Consider the following 20486-nt stretch of genomic DNA (forward strand, 5'->3'; position numbering starts at 1 on the left):
TTAGGCAGTCACTTTGCGGGCCGTGTGGGTCTCGACGTTACGAGTGACTGATTCCGTTTTCTTCTCTCTGGTAATTGAGGAAGCCGCTGCTAAAAATAATAATAAAACAGGTCGAGTCAAGGTAACAGCAACAACACGTGGAGACCCACTGCAGGCAGATGCGGGGAGATTTGAATTTGGCCCATCATCCCTTTTGTCTCTGATCTCTCCTGTCTTCCACCCTATCACAGACCTTCCCTTTTGTTCTTTCTTCCCCTCCCCCTCTCAGTGCTTGTTAAGAATCTGTTCTTTCCGAACACTCTCCAGTTCTGACGAAGGGTCATCGACCCGAAACATTAACTCTGCTTCCTCTCCACAGCTGCTGCCTGACCTGCTGAGATTTCCAGCATTTTCTGTTTTTATTCCAGACTCGGGGAGATGTGCCATGAAACTGAAACTATAATTTTTTTTTCCAATTAAGGGTACTTGGATGAGCACTTGAAGTGCCGTAACCTGCAGGACTATGGACCGAGAGTTGGCAGGTGGGATGAGGCTGTATAGTTCTTTGTCGGCTGGCGCGGACACGATGGGCCGAAATGGCCTCCTTCCGTGCTGTAAATTTCTATGATTTCACTCCATAATGCTTGTCCTTGCTCATCCATTTGCAAAAACCAAAACTGTCAGTGTCCCCCATCACACCGTCCAACTGTTCCTTAAATAACTTCAAATGTTAAGTCCAGGCGTATAAACTTAAATCCTGCCACAGTCAGAAATGCAATAGTCACTTTCGCTCCCATTCCCTGCTGAGTCGGCTGATCTCGGCTACAGTGGCAATCGTAGCATCTTACAGCACAGAAGGTCATTCGGACCATCGTGCTCTTGTGTAGAGCTGTACAAGTAATCCCACTACCCCTTCTCTTTCCCCAAAGCCATGGATTGTTTCCCCTTCCTTTTTGAAAGTTACTATTATTGAATCTGCTTCCACCGCCCTGTCACGTAGCGCGTTCCAGATCAGAACAACTCGCGGAAAACATTTCTCCTTGTCTCCCTTCTGGTTCTTTTTCACATCTGTTTCCTCTGGTTACCGACCCTCCTGCAGTGGAAACAATTTTGAAAATGTGTTCGCGGGATGTGGGCTTCGTCGGCAAGGCCAGCATTTGTTGCCCATCCCTAATTGCTCTCGAGAAGGTGGTGGTGAGCTGCCTTCTTAAACCTCTGTTTTGATACAACTGAGTGGCTCACTCGGCCGTTTCAGAGAGCAGTTAAGAGTCAACCACATTGCTGTGGGTCTGGATTCACATATAGGCCAGACCGGTTAAGGACGGCAGATTTCCTTCCCTAAAGGACATTAGTGAACCCGATGGGTTTTTATCACAATCCGGTAGTTTCATGGTCACCATTACTGATGCTGGCTTTTTAATCCCAGATTTATTTAATTAACTGAGTTTAAATTCCCCAGCTGCCATTGTGGGATTTGAACTCACGTCTCCGGGTGGGGGTGAGGTACGGGGATGGGGTTGGGGTGGGGGTGCGGGTGTGGGGTGCAGAGATGGGGTTGGGGTGGGATGCTGGGTGGAGTGTATTGGGGTGCGGGGTTGGGGGTGGGGTTGGGGTGCGGGAGTGGGGTGGTGTGCAGGAGTGGGGGTGGGGTGCGGGGGTTTGGTTGGGGTGCGGGGGTGGGGTGCGCGGGTGGAGTTTGGGTGTGGGGGTTTGTTTGGGGTGCGGTGATGGGGTTGGGGTGCGGGGTTGGGGTGCAGGGGTTTGGTTGGGGTGCGGGGGTTGGGTTGGGGTGCAGGGGTTTGGTTGGGGTGGTGGGGGTTGGGGTGCAGGGATTTGGTTGGGGTGGTGGTGGTGGTGGGGTGCAGGGGTGGGGTTGGGGTGCGGGGGTGGGGTGCGGGGATGATGATATTACAGCTATCGTGGTGTGGGGCCAGCTTGCTGGACCAGCTGGTCTTTACTTGCCCATCAATTTCATATGTTTGTTTGTTCTTGAGTTCTATGCTTACTGCAGCAGTTAAACAATCCGCTGAGCGAATATTACATAGATATAACCCTGATAAAGTGCGACATCCCCACTGACACCTGGGAATCCCTGGTCAAAGACCGCCCTAAGTGGAGGAAGTGCATGTGGGAGGGCGCTGAGCTCCTCGAGTTTCTTCACCGAGAGCATGCAGAAATCAAGCGCAGGCAGCGGAAGGAGCGTGCGGCAAACCAGACTCCCCACCCACCCTTCCCTTCCCTTCCCTTCAACCACTGTCTGTCCCACCTGTGACAGAGACTGTGGTTCTCGTATTGGACTCGTTCAGTCACCTAAGAACTCATGCTATGAGTGGAAGCAAGAGGGGATTTGAGGGGGGGGGCTTCTTTACGCAGAGGGTTGTGGAGGTCTGGGACTTGCTGCCTGGAAGAGTGGTAGATGCAGAAACCCTCACCACTTTTAAGAGATGGTTGGATGGGCACTTGAAGTGCCGTAGCCTACAGGGTTCTAGACCTAGAGCTGGTAATTGGGATTAGACTGGATGACCTTTTGTTGGACAGTGCGGATATAATGCAGAGATACTGCAGGGAATCGAATACGGCCAGGGTGATCTCCTGGACTAGTTTCGATCACCTGGATGGGTCGGAGAGGAATTTTCCCAGATTTTCTCCCCCTAAATTGGCCTGGGTTTTTATCCGGTTTTTGCCTCTCCCAGGAGATCACATGGCTCCGGTTGGGGTGGAATGTAGAATGTTTCAGTATAAGGGTTGTCGCAGTTGTGTGAGACGGACTGGTTGGGCTGAGTACTCTTTGCCTTTCCATCATTGTTCATAGGTTTATATGTAACCTTTAGGGCTGCTGACCAAGGGCAGTGTGGCTCTTTTGTCGGCCGGCGCAGACACGATGGGCCGAAATGGCCTCCTTCTACGCTGTCAATTTCTATGTTTCTATGTTTCCTCGATTCTGATGGACTGCCTATGATGATTACATAGAATTTATAGCATAGAAACAAACTAATCAGCCGGTGTGTATGTGTTTGTGTGTGTCTGTGTGCACCTCTCTTTATCTCACCCCATCAACATATCCATCCATTCCTTTCTCCCTCATATGCTTATCTAGCTTTCCCTTAAATGCATCTATGCTATTCGCTTCAACCACTCCCTGTGGGAGCGAGTTCCACATTCTCACCACTCTCTGGGTAAAGAAGTTTCTCCTGAATTCCCTGCTGGATTTATTAGTGATTATTTTATATTGATGGCCCCTAGGTCCGATCTCCCCCACAAGTGGAAACATCTTCTCCACATCTATCCTATCAAATCCCGTTCATAATTTTAAAAAGACTATCAGGTCAGCCCAAGTATGTGAGATTGGACGGGGGAGGTGGTGGCGTGGGGTACGGATCGGAGGGTGATTAAGGGTAAGAGATCTCTGGTGAAAATTGTGTATAAAATATAAATCAAAGGAGAAAACACGTGCTACTAAACACAGAAAGGCATTAATAAACTTGCAGAATGGGCGTGTAATTAGCAAATGAACTTCAATATGGACAAGTGTGAGGTGGTAGCTTTTGGTCGGAATAATAGGGAGGTCACATACTGCTTCGATAATATGTCCAAATGCGGTTGAGTAACAGAGGGATCTGGGGGTTCAGGTACACAAATCACTAAAAGTAGCGATGCAGGTTAATAACGCCAGAAAAAAGCAAACCAAGCTCCGGGGTTCATTGCTAGAGGGATGGAATTGAAAAACTGAGGAATTATGCTAAACTTGTAGAGAGCCTTGGGTTAGCCCACACTTGGAGTAATATGAACTCTCCTGGTCTCCATACTATAAAAAGGATATAGAGGCCCTGGAGAAAATACAAAAAAAGATTTATGAGAATTATAAGTTTCCTGATTATACCTAGCGGGAGAGATTGAACAGGTTGGGTCTCTATTCTCTAGAGAAGAGAAGATGGGTGACATAGAAACATAGAAAATAGGTGCAGGAGTAAGCCATTCGGCCCTTCGAGCCTGTGCCACCATTCAACATGATCATGGCTTATCATGCAACTTCATGATGAAAGAATTGAGTGTAATATCTCCAAGTTTGTGGATGACACTAAGCTAGGTGGCGGTGTGAGCTGTGAGGAGGACGCTAAGAGGCTGCAGGGTGACTTGGACATGTTAGGTGAGTGGGCAAACGTATGGCAGATGCAATATAATGTGGATAAATGTGAGGTTATCTACTTTGGTGGCAAAAACACGAAGGCAGAATATTATCTGAATGGCGGTAGATTAGGAAAAGGGGAGGTGCAACGAGACCTGGGTGTCATGGTACATCAGTCATTGAAAGTTGGCATGCAGGTACAGCAGGCGGTGAAGAAGGCATATGGTATGATGGCCTTCATAACTAGGGGATTTGAATATAGGAGCAGGGAGGTCTTACTGCAGCTGTACAGGGCCTTAGTGAGGCCTCACCTGGAATATTGTGTTCAGTTTTGGTCTCCTAATCTGAGGAAGGACGTTCTTGCTATTGAGGGAGTGCAGCGAAGGTTCACCAGACTGATTCCCAGGATGGCAGGACTGACATATGAGGAGAGACTGGATCGACTGGGCTTGGATTCACTGGAATTTAGAAGGATGAGAGGGGATCTCATAGAAACATATAAAATTAGGACGGGACTGGACAGGTTAGATGCAGGAAGAATGTTCCTGATGTTGGGGAAGTCCAGAACCAGGGGACATCGTCTAAGGATAAGAGGTAAGCCATTTAGGACTGAGATGAGGATAAACTTCTTCACTCAGAGAGTTGTTAACCTGTGGAATTCCCTACTGCAGAGAGTTGTTGATGCCAATTCATTGGATATATTCAAGAGGGAGTTAGATATGGCCCTTACGGCTAAAGGGATCAAGGGGTATGGAGAGAAAGCAGGAAAGGGGTACTGAGGTGAATGATCAGCCATGATCGTATTGAATGGTGGTGCAGGCTCGAAGGGCTGAATGGCCTACTCCTGCACCTATTTTCTATGTTTCTATGTAACTTCAGTAGCCCATTCCTGCTTTCTCTCCATATCCCTTGATCCCTTTGGCTGTAAGGGCCACATCTAACTCCCTTTTGAATATATCTAACGAACTGGCCTCAACAACTTTCTGTGGCAGAGAATTCCACAGGTTCACAACTCTCTGACTGACTGAAGAAGTTTCTCCTCATCTCGGTCCTAAATGGCTTACCCCTTATCCTTAGACTGTGACCCCTGGTTCTGGATTCCCCAACATCGGGACCTAATAGAGGTCTTTAAGATTATGAAAGGGTTTGATAGGGTTGATGTAGGGAAGATGCGGGCAAGACAAGAACTAGGAGCCATATAAATATAAGATAATCATGAATAAATCCAATAAGGAGTTCAGGAGAAACTTCTTTAGCCAGAGAGTGGTTTGAATTTGAAACTCGCTGCCACAGAGAGTGGTTGAGCATGGATGCATTTAATGGGAAGCTAGATTTCTACAATTGTACAGGGCCTTGGTGAGACCACACCTGGAGTACTGCGCACAGTTTTGGTCTCCTTATCTAAGGAAGGATATACTTGCCTTGGAGGCAGAGCAACGAAGGTTCACTAGATTGATTCCTGGGATGAGGAGAGATTGAGTAGAATGGGCCTCTGGAGTTCAGAAGAATGAGAGGTTGTAAAGTCCTGTCCCCTCAGTACAGATTCACACGAGGCATGTAGTGAAGTCAAGGTCACTCTGGACCTGCACCTTTATTTCACAGCTCTGGAATGCTGCACTTGCCTGAGACCTGTCCTTATATACCTGTCTCTTGCAAGTGCACCCCCGGTGGTAAGGTATGCTGGTGGTTACAGGTCATATCTTATTACAGTCATGTATAGCATGTTAGGATACAGTTATATATAATAATGTAAGATACATGACAGAGGTGATCTCATTCAAACATGCAAGGTTCTGAAGGGGATTGACAGGGTGGATGCTGAGAGGTTGTTTCCCCTGGCTGGAGTCGAGAACTAAGGGGTAGGCCATTTAAGGCAGGGATGAAGAAGAATTTCTTCACTCAGAGGGTTGTGAATCTTTGGAATTTTCTGCCCCAGAGGGCTGTGGATACCGAGTCTCTGAATATATTCAAGGCTGAGATAGATAGATTTTTGGAGTATCGAGGAATCAAGGGATATGGAGATCGGGCTGGAAAGTGGAGTTGAGGACGATGATCAGCCATGATCTTATTGAATCGCAGGAGTGGGCCCTACAGGCTTGAGGGGTTGTAGGGCCTAATCCTGCTCCTATTTCTTATGTTCTTACATGAGGGAGAAAGCGTTAGAAGGATATGCTGTTAGGGTTCGATGGAGGAGGGCGGGAGGAGGCCTGGTGTGGAACATAAACACCGGTATTTATGGACCTGTTGGGGGCAAATGGCCTGTTTCTGTGCTGTGAATACTTTGTAATACTTTGTACCTGTTGAGAGAAGGAAAGAGGCTCCCGAGTCACTTGACCTACCTGCGGACAAGTCCAGACGCTGCTCCTCCACTTCCAGCAGCTTCCTGTAGGTGGCGATCTCTGCGTCCAGCTTGAGCTTGACGTTGAGCAGGTCCTGGTACTCCCGCAGGTACCGCGCCATCTCGGCCTTGGTCTCCCACAGCTGGCACTCCAGCTGGGTGATGGCTCGCTGCAGGCCGGCCGCATGCTCCAGGTGTCGGCCCTCCATATCCTCCAGCTGGCTTTCCAGGCACTGGTTGGCGCTCCTCAGTGAGCCGATCTCACTTTGCAGGTTCACCAGCTGCTGGTGCAGGACGCTGATCTCCTCCTTGGTGCCCTGGATCTGCAGGTCGTACTTGGTGGCGTGGTGCCGGAGGCTGTCGAACTTGGTCTTGTACCAGGCCTCGGCCTCCCTCAGGTTCCTGGCGGAGATCTCCTCCATCTGCTCGCGTACGGAGCGCAGGGCGGCCCCCAGGTCTGGGCGGGCGGAGTCCAGCTCCACCGAGACCTTGGACTCTTCGATCTGCCGGATCAGGTCCGCCACCTCGTCCTCGTGCATCTTCCTCAGGAAGCCGATCTCCGCCACCAGCTGCTCAATGTTCCTCTCCAAGTCAGCTTTCTGCAAGGTGGCATCGTCCACATCCTTCTGGAATTCCCTCAGGATCCTCTCTGCTTCATCTTGGATGGTGAAAGCAAAAGGTTTATTTGACTTTATATTTCACATAGGAAACACACACACACAGACACACACACACACTCAGACAGACATATTACCACATATATACAAACACACACACACACTCATTCACTCACTCATAGACACACACACTCACTCACACTCACACACTCAGACAGACACACTACCACATATATACAAATACACACACACACACACACACCCACTCACAGACAAACACACTCACTCACTCACTCTCAGACACACACACACTCACTCACACTCAGACACACACACTACCACATATATACAAACACACACACACACACACTCTCAGACAGACACACTACCACATATATACAAACACACACACACACACCCACTCACATAGACACACACACTCACTCACATCAGACACACACTCACTCACACTCAGACACACACACACACTCAGACAGACACACTACCACATATATACAAACACACACATACACACTCTCAGACAGACACACTACCACATATATACAAACACACACATCCACTCACATAGACACACACACTCACTCACTCACATCAGACACACACACACACACTCACTCATACTCACTCATAGACACACACTCACGCTCACTCACACTCAGACACACACACACACACTCAGACACACTACCACATATATACAAACACACACACACACACACACTCTCAGACAGACACACTACCACATATATACAAACACACACACACACACACACCCACTCACATAGACACACACACTCACTCACATCAGACACACACTCACTCACACTCAGACACACACACACACTCAGACAGACACACTACCACATATATACAAACACACACACACACACACACTCTCAGACAGACACAATACCACATATATACAAACACACACACACACATCCACTCACATAGACACACACACTCACTCACATCAGACACACACACACACACTCAGATAGACACACTACCACATATATACAAACACACACATTCACTTACTCACATAGACACACACACTCACTCACTCACATAGACACACGCACTCACTCACACTCAGGCAGACACACAGACACACACTCACTCATACTCACTCACTCATAGACACACACTCACGCTCACTCACACTCAGACACACACACACACACTCAGACACACTACCACATATATACAAACACACACACACACACTCTCAGACAGACACACTACCACATATATACAAACACACTCACTCACTCACAGACACACACTCACTCACATAGACACACACACTCACTCACTCACAGACACACACACTCACACTCAGGCACACACACATACAAACACACAGGCACACACTCACTCATACTCACTCACTCATAGACACACACTCACGCTCACTCACACTCAGACACACACACACTCTCAGACAGACACACTACCACATATATACAAACTCACTCACTCTCTCTCACTCACTCACTCACTCACAGACACACTCACTCACATAGACACACACACACACATACAAACACACAGACACACTCACTCATACTCACTCATACTCACTCATAAGACACACTCAGACACACGCTCACTCACACTCAGACACACACACACACACTCAGATAGACACACTACCACATACACACTCTCAAACATACATTCTCACACTCACTCACTCACTCACAGACACACACTCACTCTCACAGACGCACACTCACACACACACACTCACTCACTCAGACACATACACTGACACACTCGTGCACTCACACACACATACACACTCAGACACGCAGACAAATACTCAGACATACACACACACACATATACACTCAGACACAGACACACACACACACATACAGACACACATAAACACATACACAGACACACACACATAAACAGACTTCACACTCACGCACAGGCACAGAACACTCACACACACAGACGCACAGATACACACACACATACACAGCAGCACACACACACAAACACATACACCAACACAAACACACACTCGCATAGACGCAAGCAGACATAAACACACACATAAACACAGACACACACACTTATTTATATATAAAGTATTGTATTTAGTGCCTGTCTTCAAAGTCCTACACTTGAAAGTGTTACACATCCAAACAGTGCATCACACTTGCACCCAGTTGGCTCAAATATCATTCATAAAACAACAAATCACAACTGAGCAGAGAGGAAACCAATGAAAAAATATTTTTAAAAAAGAGAAATAAAGCCAGTCATTTATTGTTGTTTTTTTCTGGCCTGGAGCCAGGAATTTACAAGCAGCTGACAATCACAGCAATAGCTATTAGCCTCTGACTGAGTGCAGAATGTGTCTATTCCCAGCGTCGCCCGGTTACATTCGACCAGAGCCAAACACAGAAAATGTTGCAAACCTATCGAAAGTGTTTAGTTCAATGCCCCCCCCTCCCCACCCTATATACTGGTTCATCCCACCCCCTCCCCACCCTATAAACTGGTTCATCCCACCCCCTCCCCACACTATATACTGGTTCATCCCCCTCCCCACCCTATATACTGGTTCATCCCACCCCCTCCCCACCCTATAAACTGGTTCATTTCCCCCCCCCTCCCCACACTATATACTGGTTCATCCCCCTCCCCACCCTATATACTGGTTCATTCCCCCCCCCCTCCCCACACTATATACTGGTTCATCCCCCTCCCCACCCCATATACTGGTTCATTACCCCCCCTCCCCACCCTATATACTGGTTCATTCCCCCCCCCCTCCCCACCCTATATACTGGTTCATCTCACCCCCTCCCCACCCTATAAACTGGTTCATTTTCCCCTCCCTCCCCACACTATATACTGGTTCATTCCCCCCCCCCTCCCCACCCTATATACTGGTTCATTCCCCCCCCCCCCTCTCCACCCTATATACTGGTTCAATGCCCCCCCCCTTCCCACCCTATATACTGGTTCAATGCCCCCCTCCCCACCCTATACACTGGTTCATTCCCCCCCCCTCCCCACCCTATACACGGGTTCATTTCCCCCCCCCCTCCCCACCCTATACACTGGTTCATTCCCCCCCCCCCTCCCCACCCTATATACTGGTTCAATGCCCCCCCCCACCCTATATACTGGTTCATTCCCCCCCCCCTCCCCACCCTATACACTGGTTCATTCTCCCCCCCCCCCCTCCACACCCTATACACTGGTTCATTTCCCCCCGCCCCTCCCCACCCCTATACACTGGTTCATTTCCCCCACCTCCCCACCCCTATATACTGGTTCAATGCCCCCACCTCCCCACCCCTATACACTGGTTCAATGCTCCCCCCCCATACACTGGTTCATTTCCTCCCCACCCTATATACTGGTTCATCCCCCTCCCCACCCTATACACTGGTTCAATGCTCCCCCCCCTATACACTGGTTCATCCCCCTCCCCACCCTATATACTGGTTCAATGCCCCCCCCCTCCCCACCCTATATACAGTTCATTCCCCCCCTCCCCACCCTATATACTGGTTCAATGCTTCCCCCCCTATACACGGGTTCATTTCCCCCCCCCCATATACTGGTTCATTTCCCCCCCCCCTCCCCACCCTATACACTGGTTCATTCCCTCCCCACCCTATATACTGGTTCATTCCCTCCCCACCCTATATACTGGTTCAATGCCCCCCCCTCCCCACCCTATACACTATTTCAATGCTCCCCCCCCTATACACTGGTTCATTTCCCCCCCCCCCTCCCCACCCTATACACTGGTTCATTTCCCCCACCTCCCCACCCCTATATACTGGTTCAATGCCCCCCCCTCCCCACCCTATACACTGGTTCAATGCTCCCCCCCCTATACACTGGTTCATTTCCTCCCCACCCTATATACTGGTTCAATGCCCCCCCCCCTCCCCACCCTATATACAGTTCATTCCCCCCCTCCCCACCCTATATACTGGTTCAATGCCCCTCCCTCCCCACCCTATATACTGGTTCATCCCACCCCCTCCCCACCCTATAAACTGGTTCATTTCCCCCCCCCTCCCCACACTATATACTGGTTCATCCCCCTCCCCACCCTATATATACTGGTTCATTCCCCCCCCCCCCTCCCCACCCTATATACTGGTTCAATGCCCCCCCTCCCCACCCTATATACTGGTTCAATGCCCCCCTCCCCACCCTATACACTGGTTCATTCCCCCACCCTATACACTGGTTCATTCCCCCCCCCCTCCCCACCCTATACACGGGTTCATTTCCCCCCCCCCCCCATATACTGGTTCATTTCCCCCCCCCCCTCCCCACCCTATACACTGGTTCATTCCCTCCCCACCCTATATACTGGTTCATTCCCTCCCCACCCTATATACTGGTTCAATGCCCCCCCCTCCCCACCCTATACACTATTTCAATGCTCCCCCCCCTATACACTGGTTCATTTTCCCCCCCCCCCTCCCCACCCTATACACTGGTTCATTTCCCCCACCTCCCCACCCCTATATACTGGTTCAATGCCCCCCCCTCCCCACCCTATACACTGGTTCAATGCTCCCCCCCCTATACACTGGTTCATTTCCTCCCCACCCTATATACTGGTTCAATGCCCCCCCCCCTCCCCACCCTATATACAGTTCATTCCCCCCCTCCCCACCCTATATACTGGTTCAATGCCCCTCCCTCCCCACCCTATATACTGGTTCATCCCACCCCCTCCCCACCCTATAAACTGGTTCATTTCCCCCCCCCTCCCCACACTATATACTGGTTCATCCCCCTCCCCACCCTATATATACTGGTTCATTCCCCCCCCCCCCCTCCCCACCCTATATACTGGTTCAATGCCCCCCCTCCCCACCCTATATACTGGTTCAATGCCCCCCTCCCCACCCTATACACTGGTTCATTCCCCCCCCCCTCCCCACCCTATACACGGGTTCATTTCCCCCCCCCCCCATATACTGGTTCATTTCCCCCCCCCCCTCCCCACCCTATACACTGGTTCATTCCCTCCTCACCCTATACACTGGTTCATTCCCCCCCCCTCCCCACCCTATACACTAGTTCATCTCCCCCCTCCCCACCCTATACACTGGTTCATTTCCCCCCCCCTCCCCACCCTATACACTGGTTCATCTCCCCCCTCCCCACCCTATACACTGGTTCATCTCCCGCCTCCCCACCCTATACACTGGTTCATCTCCCCCCTCCCCACCCTATACACTGGTTCATTTCCCCCCCTCCCCACCCTATACACTGGTTCATTTCCCCCCCTCCCCACCCTATACACTGGTTCATCTCCCCACCCTATACACTGGTTCATCACCCACCCCACTCCCCACCCTATACACTGGTTCATTTCCCCCCCTCCCCACCCTATACACTGGTTCATCTCCCCACCCTATACACTGGTTCATCACCCACCCCACTCCCCACCCTATACACTGGTTCATCACCCACCCCACTCCCCACCCTATACACTGGTTCATTTCCCCCCCTCCCCACCCTATACACTGGTTCATCTCCCCACCCTATACACTGGTTCATCACCCACCCCACTCCCCACCCTATACACTGGTTCATCACCCACCCCACTCCCCACCCTATACACTGGTTCAATGCCCCACGCTCCCCACCCCTATACACTGGTTCATTCCCCCCCCCTCCCCACCCTATACACTGGTTCAATGCCCCTCTCCCCATCCTATACATTGGTTCAATACCCCCCCCCCCTCCCCACCCTATACACTGGTTCATTCCCCTCCCCCCTCCCCACCCTATACACTGGTTCACCCCCTCCCCACCCTATACTCTGGTTCATCACCCACCCTCCTTCCCCACCCTGTACACTGGCTGGGATCCTGAGATATGGAAGGAGAGCAATATTCTGCTGAGTTCCTGATCTCCGCCAGATCAGCAGGAGGGACACTTCAACCACATCAGCACTCCTGGCCGGCCTCCCAGGCTCCACCCCCCCCCCCCCCCGTAAACCTAGCCTCATCCAAAACGCGGCAGCCCGTGTCCTAACTCGCACCAAGTCCCGCTCACCCATCATCCCTGTGCTCGCTGACCTACATTGGCTCCCCATTAAGCAACGCCTCGATTTTAAAATTCTCATCCTTGTTTTCAAATCCCTCCGTGGCCTGGCACCTCCTGATCTCTGTAACCTCTTCCAGCCCCACAACAACCCCCGAGATCTCTGCGCTCCTCCGATCTGGTCTCTTGTGCATCCCCGATTGTAATCGCTCCACCATTGGTGGCTGTGGCTTCAGCTGCCGAGGCACCTAAGCTCTGGAATTCCCTCCCGAAACCTCTCCGCCTCTCTTACGACTCTCCATAAAACCTACCTGTTTCTGCCCTAATACCTCCTGATGAATCAATTGTTGTTTGATAACACTGCTGTGAAGTGCCTTGGGAGATTCTTCTACATTAAAGACTCTATATTGGTGCCAGTTGTTGTTGGGGGTCTGACCTCTGATCATCATCCTTTGAAATGCTTTGGGACGTCCTGAGGTAATGAAAGCTGCTATCTTCTTTATTCCTTCTCCTGACAATATTTCCCCTCTTGAGGCGAATGCAGGTACAGCAAATAATCAGGAAGGCCAATGGAATGTTGGCCTTTATTGCAAGAGGGATAGAGTATAAAAGCAGACAAGTCTTGCTACAACTGTACCGGGTATTGGCGAGGCCACACCTGGAGTACTGCGTACAGTTTTGGTCTCCGTATTTAAGGAAGGATATACTTGCATTGGAGGCTGTTCAGAGAAGGTTCATTAGGTTGATTCCAGAGATGAGGGGGTTGACTTATGAGGAAAGGTTGAGTACGTTGGGCCTCTACTCATCGGAGTTCAGAAGAATGAGAAGTGATCTTATCGAAACATATAAGATAATGGGGGGGGGCTCGACAAGGTGGATGCAGAGAGGATATTTCCAGTCATAGAGGAAACTAAAACTAGGGGACATAGTCTCAGAATAGGGGCCGCCCATTGAAAACTGAGATGAGGAGGAATTTCTTCTCTCAGAGAGTTGTAAATCTCTGTAATTCTCTGCCCCAGAGAGCTGTGGAGGCTGGGTCATTGAATATATTAAAGGCGGAGATAGACAGATTTTTGAGTGATAAGGGAGGAAAGGGTTATGGGGAGCGGGCGGGGAAGTGGAGCTGAGTCCATGATCAGATCAGCCATGATCTTATTGAATGGCGGAGCAGGCTCGAGGGGCCAAATGGCCTACTCCTGCTCCTATTTCTTATGTTCTCCCCCCACCCCTCACCATATCACCTGGTTGACTACTGCACAGGGTGAACTCTTTCTAGCCGTGTCCCAGTGATAGATCTCACAGAGTCTGAGGTAAGGACAATCCTTCGACAAACCCTTTGGGAGTGAAATTCCGCATGTCATTAATTTTAACAATTAACTATCATGGAAGATTGAACGAGCTGGAGCTCTTTTCTCTACAAGAGGTATAAAAAGAAAATAAAGACTTGATTTATACATCGTCTTTCACGACCACCGGACGTCTCAAAGCGCTTTACAGCCAATGAAATACTTTTGGAATGTAGTCACTGTCGTAATGAATGGGCGATCAAGGGCTTTAAAATGATGAAGGGATTCGATAAGGTAAATGTGGAGAAGTTTCCACTTGTGAAACATAGAAACATAGAAAATAGGTGCAGGAGTAGGCCATTCGGCCCTTCTAGCCTGCACCGCCATTCAATGAGTTTATGGCTGAACATTCAACTTCAGTACCCCATTCCTGCTTTCTCGCCATACCCCTTGATCCCCCTCGTAGTAAGGACCTCATCTAACTCCTTTTTGAATATATTTAGTGAATTGGCCTCAACAACTTTCTGTGGTAGAGAATTCCACAGGTTCACCACTCTCTGGGTGAAGAAGTTCCTCCGCATCTCGGTCCTAAATGGCTTATCCCTTATCCTTAGACTGTGACCTCTGGTTCTGGACTTCCCCAACATTGGGAACATTCTTCCTGCATCTAACCTGTCTAACCCCGTCAGAATTTTAAATGTTTCTATGAGGTCCCCTCTCATTCTTCTGAACTCCAGTGAATACAAGCCCAGTTGATCCAGTCTTTCTTGAAAGGTCAGTCCCGCCATCCCGGGAATTAGTCTGGTGAACCTTCGTTGCACTCCCTCAATAGCAAGAATGTCCTTCCTCAAGTTAGGAGACCAAAACTGTACACAATACTCCAGGTGTGGCCTCACCAATGCCCTGTACAACTGTAGCAACACCTCCCTGCCCCTGTACTCAAATCCCCTTGCTATGAAGGAATCCAAAACTAAGTGCCATAAATATAAGGTAGTCACCAATAAATCCAATAAGGAATCAGGAGAAACATCTTCACCCAAAGAGTGGTGAGAATGTGGAACTCACAAGCACTGGGAGTGCTTGAGGCAAATAGCACAGATGCATTTAAAAGGAAATTGAATAAGCTCACGAGGGAGAAAGGAATAGAGGGATCTGCTGATAGGGTGAGATGAAGAGGGGTGAGAGGAGGCTCGTGTGGAGCATAAAAACCACATGGACCAGTTGGGCTAAATGTCTGTTTCTATACTGTCCATTCTATTTAATTTTTTTGGAAAGTACGTTTGTACTAATATCGGTATTTCCTCTAAAATTAGCGACAGGAGGAACTCCACCCTCCTTTGTTCCCTGAAGTCGGATGTTCTGAACTCGGAATGAAAGACGAGTCTCAAAGCTATTTGTAAATGGTGTGATTGACGTGCCAGTGTCCTGAAGTGACTCTCCGCCCACCCCTCCCCGTCCCGTGGCAATTCCTCCCTTGATGAAAAACAGGAGAATGCCTGCTTTTCTTCATCATTAATGATTCACCGTTGAAGTCGCACATTGCAAAGCCACACATTCACACACTTTTGTCACTGGGACGTTAATTGGTGCTCGTGCCTTCAGCTGCTTAGACCCTGACTCTAGAATTCCCTGAGGGTGTCCTAACTCGCGCACAATCCCCTTTACCCATCTACCCTGTGCTCGCTGACCTACATTGGCTCCCGGTCCGGCAACGCCTCGATTTTAAAATTTGCGTAAGAATGTAAGAAATAGGAGCAGGAGTAGTCCATTTGGCCCCTCGAGCCTACTCCGCCATTCAATAAGATCATGGCTGATCCGATCATGGACTCAGCTCCACTTCCCTGCCTGCTCTCCATAACCCTTCACTCCCTTATCGCTCAAAAATCTGTCGTATTCAATTCCCTCCACGGCCTCGCCCCTCCCTATCTCTGTAACCTCCTCCAGTCCTACAACCCTACGACATCTCTGTGCTCCTCCAATTCTAGCCTCTTGCGAATCCCCGATTTATGTCGCTCCACCATTGATGGTCGAAATGAACTCCAGTGTTTGGTTTGCTCTTTTCTATGGCCTTGTTAACATGGGTCGCTACTTTTAGTGATTTGTGCATCTGTACCCCCAGATCCCTTCTGCTCCTCTTCCCCATTTCATAGAATCATAGAATAGTTACAGCACAGAAGGAGGCCTTTCGAACCGTCGAACCCTTGCTGGCTCTCTGCAAGAGCACTTCAACTCGTCCTTCTCCCCCGTCCTTTTCCTACAGCCCTGCCGATTTATTTCCTTCAGTTATTTATCCAGTTCCCTTCTGAAAGCTGTGATTGATTCTGCGTACAAAATGCTTCCTCATGTCGCCTTTGCACCTTCTGCCAATCACCTTAAATCTGTGTCCTCTGGTTCTCCACCCTTCCGCCAATGGGAACAGTTTCTTTCTGTCTACTCTGTCCAGACCCTGCATGATTTTGTACACCTTTATCAAATCTCCTCTCAGTCTTTTCTGCTCCAAGGAGAACAACCTCAGCTTCTTCAGTCTATTCAAGTAACTGAAGTGCCTCCCTCATCCCTGGAATCATTCTCGTAAATCTTTTCTGCACCCTCTCTAAGGCCTTCACATCCTTCCTAAAGTACGGTGCCCAGAATTGGACACAATACTCCAGTTGAGGCCAAACCAGTGTTTTATACAGGTTCATCATAATCTCCACACTTTTGTACTCTATACCTCTATTGTTGAAGCTCAGGATCCAGTAAGCCTTTTTAACTGCTTTCTCAACCTGCCCTGCCACCGTCAATGATTTGTGCACACACACCCCAGGTCTTTCTGTTCGTGCACCCCCTTTAGAATTGTACCCTTTTCGTTTATATTCCCTCTCCTTGTCTTCTAATGTATCACTTCGCACTTTCCTGCATTCAATTTCATCTGGACATGTGTCTGCCCGTTTCACCAGCCTCTTGAAGTCTATCACTATCCTCCTCACTGTTCACTATACTTCCAAGTTTTGTGTCATCTGTACATTTTGAATTTGTGCCCTGTACACCCACGTCCAAATCATCAATATATATCAAGAAAAGCAGTGGACCTAGTATCGACCCCTGGGGAACACCACTGTATACCTTCCTCCAGTCCCGAAAAACAACCGTTTACCACTACTCTCTGTGTCCTGTCACTGAGCCAATTTCATATCCATGCTGCCACTGTCCCTTTGATTCCATGGGCTTCAACTTTGCTGGCAAGCCTATTATTTTGCCTCTTATTTTCCAAGCAGTATGTAGTTTCCTCATTCTTCCTACCAAAATGCAGCACCTCAGCCCTATCTATATTGAAATAATGAAAGTCTTGTACTCTATTACTATTACTATATAAGTATCAGCTGTGGCTCAGTGGGCAGCTCACTCACCTCTGAGTCAGAAGGTTGTGAGTTCAAGTCCCACTCCAGGGACTTGAGCACGTAAATCTAGGCTGACACTCCAGTGCAGTGCTGAGGAAGTGCTGCACTGTCGGAGGTGCCGTCTTTCAGATGAGATGTCAAACTGAGGCCCTGTCTGCCCTCTCAGGTGGACGTAAAAGATTCCGTGGCACTATTTCGAAGAAGAGCAGGGGAGTGGTGTCCTGGCCAATATTTATCCCTCAATCAAAAAACCAGCTTATCTGGTCATTATCACATTGCTGTTTGTGGGAGCTTGCTGTGCGCAAATTGGCTGCTGCGTTTCTTACATTACAGCAGTGACTACATTTCAATAAGTACTTCATTGGCTGTAAAGTGCTTTGAGACGCCCGGTGGCCGTGAAAGGCGCTATATAAATACAAATCTTACTTTGTAAAATTTTATTGAACACGGTAAGATGATGGGTGAACACGTTCCGGTTTGGCACCTTTTCCAACGCTAACAGATGTCCACTCAATGGGAACAGGTAGGCCTGCTTACCTTTAAGGTCCAGTTGTTCCTGACACTTCAGCCCCCAGTAGTCGATCTCCTCCTCGGTGTTGCCCATCCCGATCTCAGCCAGCCCTTTCTCGTGGGTCAGCCTCTCGATCAGCTCCCTCAGCTCCTTGAACTGCTGCTGGTACTCGTCCCCCACTCCCCGGGGCACCACGAAGCCGGCCCTCAGGGCCTCCAGCTCCTGCCGCAGCTGGGTGTTGCGCTGCTCCAGGCCCCGCACCTTGTCGATGTAACCCACGAAGAGGCCGTTGAGCTGCTGCATCTCCTCCTTCTCGTTGGCCCGGCTGCTCCCCGGGCCGGCCTCGATCGGCCCGGCGCAGAGGCCACCCGCCCCGCCCCGGGAGCCATAGTAGAGCCGGGACTCGGTGGAGTGGGAGCGGTAGCGGGATGGGGATGGGCTCTGGACCCGCACTCCGCTCCGGCCACAACGGTTCATGGACGTGGTCTTCTGGCTGTAGGACGAGCTCCTCATCTTCGCCTCTTCCGTCGGCTTGATGCTCTTTCCCCAATTCCCCCCCCCCCCTTTGCTCCGGCCTGGTGCTTTTATAGGGATCGGCAAGAATGTGTCGCCCACTTGTGTAACTCTCACAACATTTTTTTGTAGAATTGCTTTTGAAGTGGGAACACGATGACTTCGGTTCCCCGCTGATGGTCTTCACACCGGGGTGCTACATTTCTCGGGCGGGGTGTCGTGTTCTATTCTCGCCTCCCTGATCCAGCTCGTTCCTCCCTCCCTCCACCAGCCTGACCAGCCCAACCCAATATCTGGAATGTGCAACCCCCTCTCCTTCTGAGATGATGGATTGCAAACGAATGCACAGGTTTTATTTCTATTGATGTGTGCCTGAGTCACGATTACTTTGTTTCCTTCTTTTTCAATTCTGTGGGTTTCCCCAGAATGTCTCAAGCTGGATTTCCCTTCCCCTCCATTGATGGGGTGGATGCTAAGAGGTGGTTTCTGTCATGTATTCAACCAGTATTGTAACCCATGTATAATCTGGCCTAAGTTGTACACCGTGAGAACAATGACCACTAGGTGGGAGACACTTCTAACCTGGACCTTCAGTTATAAAAGGGGAAGCTCCATCCACCTTCATCACTTGAGTGCTAAGGAATAAAGGACAGGTCACAGACTGACCTTCTCTCAAGCATGGACCTCGTGTGCATTTATACTGTGTGGTAAGGACGTATCAGTTTCCCCCAGGCTGGAGAGTCTAGAACTAGGGGCCCGCTATCTCAGGATAAGGGGCTGGCCTTTTAAGGCTGAAATGAGGAGGAATTTCTTCACTCAGAGGTGGCAGAATCTTTGGAATTCTCTACCCCAGAGGGCTGTGGTTGCTCAGTCGTTGAGCATGGTCAAGACACAGATCGACAGATTTTTGGACTCTAGGGGAATCAAGGGATATGGAGATCGGGCGGGAAAGTGGAGTTGAGGTCGAAGATCCGCCGTGATCTTATTGAATGGCGGAGTAGGCTCAAGGGGCAGTATGGCCTACTCTTGCTCCTATTTCTTATGTTCTCGTATTCCCTCACTCCCGCCCCGTCCTTTACCCTGCCATTGCATCAGTCCAGAACTGAAGGAGTCGTCATCATCATAGGCAGTCCCTCGGAATCGAGGAAGACTTGCTTCCACTCCAAAAATGAGTTCTTAGGTGACTGAACAGTCCAATACGAGAACCACAGTCCCTGTCACAGGTGGGACAGACAGTCGTTGAGGGAAAGGGTGGATGGGACTCGTTTGACGCACGCTCTTTCCGCTGCCTGCGCTTGGTTTCCGCATGCTCTCGGCGATGTACAGTACAGTAGACACCTCAAGCTGCTGGAGAAACACCACCAACGATGTCTCTGCAAGATCCTGCAAATCCCTTGGGAGGACAGACGCACCAATGTGAGCGTCCTCGACCAGGCCAACATCCCCAGCATTGAAGCACTGACCACACTCAATCAGCTCCGTTGGGCGGACCACATTGTCTGCATGCCTGACACGAGATTGAAGGGGTACTGCACCGATGTTGGGCTGGTTTTACACTCCGCCCAGCGACTTTGCCCGAGAGTAAAATTGGGCTTGGTGTAAAACCAGCATTGCGCCTGATCCCGGCAGTTTTCCAATAGGCGGGTTCAATTAAAATTGCA

At 49.8% G+C, this 20486-nt stretch overlaps 1 protein-coding gene across 1 annotated transcript; it reads right to left on the reverse strand.

The window, feature by feature from the left end:
- LOC139261840 (vimentin-like) lies at positions 1-18825 on the reverse strand. The gene is made up of 4 exons (XM_070877091.1): positions 18740-18825; positions 18339-18649; positions 6436-7101; positions 1-89 (listed from the first exon to the last, which is right to left on the reverse strand). The coding sequence occupies exons 1-4, from the start codon at positions 18823-18825 to the stop codon at positions 1-3; spliced, it is 1152 nt and encodes a 383-aa protein (XP_070733192.1).
- Between the last annotated feature and the right edge of the window lie 1661 nt (positions 18826-20486).

This window comes from Pristiophorus japonicus, chromosome 1 (assembly GCF_044704955.1).
Source record: "Pristiophorus japonicus isolate sPriJap1 chromosome 1, sPriJap1.hap1, whole genome shotgun sequence".
NCBI classification, from domain to species: Eukaryota; Metazoa; Chordata; class Chondrichthyes; family Pristiophoridae; genus Pristiophorus; species Pristiophorus japonicus.

Coding starts and splice junctions, on each gene's coding strand:
- LOC139261840 (XM_070877091.1), bottom strand. CDS start 18,825: ATGAGGAGCTCGTCCTACAGCCAGAAGACCACGTCCATGAACCGTTGT. Junction 7,102..18,338: donor GGAACAACTGGACCTTAAAG/GTAAGCAGGCCT, acceptor TCACCATCCAAG/ATGAAGCAGAGAGGATCCTG. Junction 90..6,435: donor CTTGTCCGCAGGTAGGTCAA/GTGACTCGGGAG, acceptor TATTATTTTTAG/CAGCGGCTTCCTCAATTACC.